This window comes from Dipodomys ordii, unplaced genomic scaffold (assembly GCF_000151885.1).
Source record: "Dipodomys ordii isolate 6190 unplaced genomic scaffold, Dord_2.0 Scaffold24, whole genome shotgun sequence".
Classification (NCBI taxonomy): Eukaryota; Metazoa; Chordata; class Mammalia; order Rodentia; family Heteromyidae; genus Dipodomys; species Dipodomys ordii.
Genome location: NW_012267240.1, coordinates 2,613,089 through 2,620,784, shown reverse-complemented (window position 1 = coordinate 2,620,784; position 7,696 = coordinate 2,613,089). Strand labels below are relative to the sequence as shown.

At 48.4% G+C, this 7,696-nt stretch overlaps 1 protein-coding gene across 1 annotated transcript in view; it reads left to right on the top strand.

Annotated features, from left to right (window-relative positions):
• Rhou (ras homolog family member U) overlaps nucleotides 1-7,129 on the top strand; it is a 19,323-nt gene extending 12,194 nt beyond the window's left edge. Inside the window, exons 2-3 of the mRNA XM_013014580.1 lie at nucleotides 922-1,002; nucleotides 4,013-7,129. Coding sequence (XP_012870034.1) covers nucleotides 922-1,002; nucleotides 4,013-4,468 — 537 coding nt within the window. The 3' untranslated portion in view covers nucleotides 4,469-7,129. The remainder of the gene's footprint in view (nucleotides 1-921; nucleotides 1,003-4,012) is intronic.
• Nucleotides 7,130-7,696: the final 567 nt, after the last annotated feature.

The following is a 7,696-nucleotide window of genomic DNA, read 5'->3' as shown; positions in this document are numbered from 1 at the left end:
CCGACTCACACACACCACACACACTCCCGATTCACACACACACCACACACACTCCCGTCTCACACACACACCACACACACTCCCGATTCACACACACACCACACACACACACTCCCGATTCACACACACACACACCAGATGCACACACACACACACCAGCCTCGCACACACACAGACACACACACACCAGACACACACAGACACACACACAACACACCAGATGCACACACACACAAGACACACACCAGACTCACACACACACCAGACAACACGGAGTGGGGGGGAGTGCTTTGCTAGCTGCAGGTTATACAGCCCTCCAGGAAAGATGGGTGGCCCTCCCCTCTTCTCTCCCGAGCCCTGGGAGGGTACAGGGCAGTGCGCACCCAGGCCACTAAGCGCCTGTGTCTGCACACGTTCTCCAAGCAGCCGGGGTTGCGATAAACCCTGGGGTCAGGGGACCTTTCCCGAGGGACAACATAATTATCTTTCCTGTTTCCCACTGCTGTACACCAGCAGGGTTGGTTCCCCACCCTGCCTCCCCCCCCCTCCCCTCCCCACCCCCACCTTCCTCCCTCCCCCTCTACCCCCCACCTTCCCCCCTCTCACCTCCCCCCTCCTGCCTCCCCTCCCCTGCCTCCCCCTCCCCTGTCTCCACCCCGTGCCTTCCACCCCCTGCCTCCTATCCCTGCGCTGCTCTCAGGGCTCTGAAGGGAGTGTGGCAGGAAGATAAATCTCCCAGGGTGAGAGAAGGGTACCAGGGCACCCTTGGGGGAGTAATGTCCCAGGGCCCCTGGCTGTGTGGCCTGTGGGGTGGCCTCATGATCTGAGCCAGACTTTTAGTTCATTGGAGGGCTGGAGCCGGAGCCCAGGTTTGGAGCGAGGGTGGCAGAGCAGACTGCCCACGGCCCGGCCACCTCACAGTCGTCTTGCTCTTGTCTTCCAGCCGTGGTGTCCGTGGACGGGCGGCCGGTGCGACTCCAGCTCTGCGACACCGCCGGACAGGTCAGGATCACGTTTCCCTCGCTGCTGGGAAGGAAACAGCCTTTTAAAGGGTTCCAACAACCTTTGACGTGTTCCCCTTAGAAACTGGGTCACTCCAGAGACTGGTGAGGCAGACTGGCCCAGCTGTGGCCCCTCTGAGGACAGGGAGGAGGCAGGGGAGGGCAGCCGAGCCTACCCTGAAACAGCCTTTGTCTTAACTTGTTTCTGATATCTTTCACTTTCTGGTTTTTACTGGAAGAAAATGTAACAGTATTTTTAATTGTTTCTCAAAGTAGTATCTTCTTACCATTTTACTTAATGCCAACAAGCCAGATGTTGAAGAAAGTTGCTCCAGGGAAAGCTGGAGCTTTGCTCATTGATTGCCTCCCTTGCCAGGATCAGCCCCCAGCTCTGCAGCAGAGATAAAGAGGTCAGCACAGCCCTGAGCCGGAGAAGGAATGAACCGGATACTCCCGCCAGTTGTGGAGTGCTTGATCTCTGAGGCTCAGGCCCTGGAGTAAATAGCCAGGGAGTAGGGCAGGAGGCATGGGTGTGGAGCCCCTCAAAGGCCCCCTGAAAAGCTCTAGGGCTGCACACCAACTCCCTCCCCAGCAGGTACAGTAGCCGTCAGTATCCTGTGGTGTTGTCATAGAGTGTGCTCAAGTGACAAATCAGTGGACTGGAAATTCTCCAGCCTTTTGACCTATGAGGTACTGGGGAAATCTTTCCACTAAAGTAATAATAATAGTAGTGCTCATTAATCTGAGTGTAGGGATACAACAGTTTGGTCTCCGGCCTCTGCTAGTATTGCCCTGATGGAATTCTTTGTGGCATTTACACTGCAGGCCTCGTGTGCATGTGGTAGCTCGGCCTTGGGACCCCTCAAGGGTGTGTTCCAGGTGGCCCTGTGCCTGAGCATGCGTCGCCTTACTGCAGTGCTCATCTAAGGCTCTGGCCACAGGTTTCTGTGCGGGTAGGCTCAGTTTCTGTTTTATTCTCTAATCCCCCTGGCCAGAATCTCAGGAGTTCTGAGGCGCAACTTTCCACACCAAAGCTACCAGGTCCCAGGGCCACTGATGGTTCCAGGGTTTAGCCAAGTGACAGCCTCCCCTGGAGGAGCTGCCTGAGCAATCAGAGGCCTCCTTCCCAAGGCTCGAGGCAGAGGAACGACTCACAGAAAGGGCAGCCACCTGGCTGAGCTTCTGCACTTGTTCTTTCAGCACAAAGTTCACTTTAAAAAACAACAAAAACAAAACGGATTTTACTTACAGGAGCCTCACAAGTGGCAGGGACTACCAGGCTCAACCTTAGTGTAGTTAGTGGTTTGTTGATCTACAGTGGAAACAGGGAACTTAAAGAAAAGACATTCATGTAAGACTGATACAGATCCCCTCAGACCCCTAGAAACAGTCATAATGTGCCTGTAAATAGGACTCCACAGATCACCAGAGCACACTGCTTGAGTAATGGAAAACATAATATTTAACTTTTTCTTGCTGATAAGGAGAGTCATCAACAAAGTTTGAGGACAAGGGTACCTTCAGATTATTTGTGTGTTTGTGTATTTATTGTGGTACTGGGGTTTGAACTTGCTAGGCTGGCGTTCTGCCTCTTGAGCCACACTTCCAGCCCTTTTGCTTTGATTATTTTTGAGATAAGGTCTCAGGTTTTGCCTGGGTCAGTGGACTGTGCTCCTCCTGTTCCTGCTTCCTGCTACACCCATATTTTCTCTTGAGATGAAGGGCTTGTAAACTTTTTGTCCACAATCCTGACCTCATTCTCCCCAAGTACCTAGGGTTACAGGTATGAGCCACTGCACCCAGCTTGTTTATGTGTTTATTTTGTAGACACATTGTTGCTAGGTAACCCCGGCTGGCCTCAGACTCCTGGTCCTCCTGCTTCAGTGCTTCTGTGCCACTATACTGGGCTTACACACACATTTATCCAGAATTAGACGATGTGAGCACTTTTCACAGAGTTGGATAGAAGTCAATTACGGTGCTGCAGGGCACTGCCTGATGTTCCAAAGGAGGATGTGTGTGTGTGTGTGTGTGTGTGTGTGTGTGTGTGTGTGTGCACGTGTGTGTGTATAATATATATATATTGAAGAGGACATATATATCGAAGACTGATATTTGTCCTTCCTCAACCAAAACACTCTATGTGCATGTACCTGGCTTTGGATGGTGCTTAGTTTGTCAGTAGTAGCAAGGCTGCTTAGTGTACTTATAATCCACTCTCCCTTATTTGTCTAGTTTGCTGTAAACTACAGGGAAAGTATGTCCATTCTGTGGTCTACTGTCAATCCACAGCACAGTATGTTAAACCCTTGGACGTTTGCAGAGATGAAGCAAGGAACAAGAGAAAATAGAGTGTGAAAGAGAAGACAGAATAAGAACGTGTCCATTGGTACCTGTGGATACAGTGAAGGGCATAAGTTCTCTGAGTTGCCAGTGACTGTAGCCTCACAGGGTCCCCAACTCCTCTCCTGGATTGCTGAGTGCTTGTGGCTGATGAACGTCATTCTCTACTGTCTGGGCTCAGGGCTTTGGGACGGACCAGCACCATTCATTGTGCTCATGGGGAAGAGCAGAGGTGGGGTTGTAAGAGCTGTGCTAGTATATGTGGTTTGCTAGGGTAGAAGTGGAGTTCTGGACCAGCGTGGGAAAGCACTCTGAGTTTCGAAAGAGTAACCCAAGTCCCCGAAATTGAGAATGATTCTGGGCTAAGGTCCAGATCAAACGAACTGTCTTCAGACTCGTGTACTTCAGGAGCCTTTGTGCTGCATGCAGCATGTCAGTCATGAGCACCAAATGGATTCAAATTATTTTTGGTGTTAGGGCCATGCTGGATTTGGGAGCAGATGGCAGTTGTAACTATATCCTCTGAGCCGACAGTTGAGTCTGAGACCGTGACTCTTCCCCACAGAACGATGGGTTTTCTATGACTAGGCTGGCCTTGGACACATGTTAAGACGGTATTTTGATGGTGAGAGGTGATTTGAGGGTAATTGTGTGTGCTTGGTTTGCAGGATGAGTTTGACAGGCTAAGGCCCCTCTGCTACACCAATGCAGACATCTTTCTGCTTTGCTTCAGTGTGGTGAGCCCTGCATCTTTCCAGAACGTCAGTGAGAAGTGGGTGCCTGAGATTCGGTGCCACTGCCCCAAGGCCCCCATCATCCTGGTTGGGACACAGTCAGATCTCAGAGAAGATGTCAAAGTACTTATCGAACTGGACAAATGCAAAGAGAAGCCAGTGCCTGAAGAGGCAGCAAAGCTGTGTGCTGAGGAAATCAAAGCTGCCTCCTACATCGAGTGCTCAGCCTTGACTCAAAAAAACCTCAAAGAGGTCTTTGACGCTGCCATTGTTGCTGGCATCCAGCACTCAGACTCCCAGCAACAGCCAAAGAAGTGTAAGAGCCGGACCCCCGACAAAGTACGGGACCTGTCCAAGTCCTGGTGGAGAAAGTACTGCTGCCTGGCGTGACTCTCGGGGAGCTGCTGTCAGAAGTGTAAGAGCCGGACCCCAGACAAAGTACGGGACCTGTCCAAGCCCTGGTGGAGAAAGTACTGCTGCCTGGCGTGACTCTGGGGAGCTGCTGTCAGAAGCCTTGTGAGCTCCAATGACTCTCATGTAGCATGTGCGCGTGGTCATTGGAAGAGCCCTAAACACATGACTCTGTCATCCTTTAGTTTCCTTGTTTGTGTGAGCTTAGGGATTTTTTATGCAAGATGAGCTAAAGAAGCTTTGAAATTAAGTTAAAATGTTTTCAATAATTCTGGAAATTTATGCTGTAGATTTCTGGGTTCATTTATATCTAATGTGAAAAGGGCTCCTTAAAGCTGGATGTCCAGATGGAAGTTCTGCTGCATTAGAATGTACAGAAGGGCCAGGAGGACAATTGTGCCTAACAACCTCTCTTGTATAAGGGTTGCTGGATGCCTATGCATTACGTGCACAGACCAGTCATGGTGAGAACAACTCCCCTGCTTAGAAACCACACAAACCAGACCTGTTTTCTCCAGGAGCATATGTCTGAGAAAACGAGAGTTCATCCTGCAAACCTCATGCCTGTCCCTTTCATCATTTACTGCTATATTAGGTTGCTGAAGACTTTAAAACAAAAAACATCTCACTACTGGCACTGTATAGACCAAAGAGCAAACTTGTTCATTGGGGTTTTCCATCCTTAGACCAGTTGTGTTGATACCACTAGAAATGACTAGGAATGCCCTGCAGGAGGCAGGCACTGATGATCTGTTTTCTTTATGGAACAACATGAGCAACTCAGAGATCAAGAGTGTGGTCTGTGTGCCAGACTGCCTTTCTCCTGGTGAGTGGAGCACAGGGAGCCTCCTGGACAGGCACTCTTAGCTTCCACACTCCCATCATGCCATCTGCAGGGAGAACCAAGCCACAGCCACACTTATGAGGCTCACACACCTGTTCTTCTGAGTCAGCCAAAAACAGGCACAGGCACATGGCACATGCACATACAGATGCATGTGTAGGTGGCTGGTTTACTGCTGCTTAGGCTTTAGACAGCAGAGAAAGCAGAACATATAGAAACAGCACAGTTTCTTATTTCTTTGAAAGTACCCAATAAGTGGTTTTTAACACATCTTCAACCACATGTTTTAGAAAGTAAGAAGAACGTCTCTTGAGACCTGTTAAAGCCACCAGTTAGTCCCCAGTGCCACAAGTCCCAGTGGTTCTGCATTACTGTCCCTGTAGCAGAGATAGCATGTCAGGGCCAGGGGGCCGGGTATCTATAGGGGTAATGGCTCAGCAGTACCTTTCTTGCCATGGGATAGTCAAAAGAACTATACTCAAACAAGACCAAAAAGGAACTACACTGGTAGCACATGTCCTTTAAGGTAGGGGTCTTCAGGATGATTGTTTTGAGGACAGTCTTGTGTCAGCAGAGTCCATTCATACTTTGTTGGGCATTTTCAGGATGACACAGGTGACCAGACACTGAATCATAGTGTCTGTATTGCCCTGGTTGGGACAGTTACATCCAGCAGGCAACAGTCTTGTCACTCAGTGTATTTCATATTATCTTTCTCATATTTAAAAAGACAGTTTTTTTGTTTTTCTATAGAAAAAAGTAAAATATCAGGCCATAGTTCAGGTTAGGAGCTGCTTTTCTTCCTATTTGTAAAAAGGGCTAAAGATTCCTTTATCAAAGGTTAATCATCAAACCACTAAAATCCATGTATTGTTTGCTGTTGATTTCTTAGCACATCGAAACTAATCAGTTTTAGTTTCCTGAGGTGTTCAGTTGCAACCTGAGCAAATAGCATTACTTCATTTGGGGAAATGATTTTAACAGATCACATTCCTACAGGCAGCCTCCTAGTTGGGGTTCTGCCTGGCCTGTGTGCAAAAGCATGGAAAGGGGCAAAGTATGTCCCTGGTAAACAATTTTAAAAGTATTAAAGCAGATCTAATGGAGTACAAGCAAGTTAGTTTTTAAGACAGAACAAAACCTTTTTAAGGCTGCACTCCCTGCCTCTGGGCCTCTGAGGAAGTGGTGTGAAGGATACTATGTGGCCCAACTCTGGAAGCTCTGATCCAGGGTTCAATATGCCTGGACCATTTGTGCCACAAATCTAGTGGTGGCAATTTATAATATGCATTTTATAAGGTACGGTGTACTTAGAAGTTTTCCCCATTCTTATTTATTTATGAAGGTAGGGACTTGGGCTGGTAAATCATTCCAAGTATGTGTTTGAGTTCAGTGTAAAGGTGCTTTGCTTCTGAGCTGAAAAGTGGCTAAATATGCAGCTTGGTGTCTCAGAAAGGGTCCTAGAAGATGTGTAGAGAATGCCTCCTGAGCCTAATCCTCACAGTCTAAGTAAGCCAACATGATAGCAACACACTGCGCTGGGCTTCAAAACTGTCATCTCTTTTTACCACTTGTATACAAGTGAGCCTTTTATAACCTTGTTCTTTGCTTGACAAATTTTCAAGCAGCTACCCAGGAGTCTCACAAGCCAAAAAAGGACCCGGGCCTCCTCTGTAGACTGTCGTAACCTGGTGCCTTACCAAGTTGTGCTTTTCTGTTCTCATATGTCAATGACATCAAGCAAAATCTTGTACTTGAAAATGCTATAAATGAGATAGTATGAAATAAATTCTGACCTGTGGACACAATTGTTTTTGCCTGTTTTAACAAGAGCAGAAGCTCTCAGCATGTGCCTTGGCATGGGTTGGGAAGCATTGTCACATTTCAGGCATACATCCCACTGATGGGACACTTATTCAACACAGGAACTTGTGAGGCTGATAAACACCTCTGTGCCTTCAGTCCTGGTAGGTAAGAGCTGGTCTCCCCATGTATTGGACTCCAGCCTCCAGGGATGTTTAGTGTTGAAAGGACCAGAGAGCCCCAATGCCCTGCTTTTCTCTACAGGCGGAGTCCTGAGGATGCCAGGTTAAGTATCCAGAGTCCACAGGCACAGTGGAGGGAGACAGAAGCTGAAGGCCTGGGACACTCAGTGGCATAGCTGAAGCCCAAGATTCCTGAGTTTCCTGGCTGTTCCCAGGCTCCCCATCAGGCCTAGGCTCATAAAACCCCGACTTCCTACTGGGCTCCTAATCCTGTTCTTTTTCAAGATAACTGCCACTTAAGTATTTTCAGATACCCTTAGGTATGTCATTTCTTTTCTGGTAGGAAGCTGGTTGATAGAAGCCTTGCTACACCTCCTA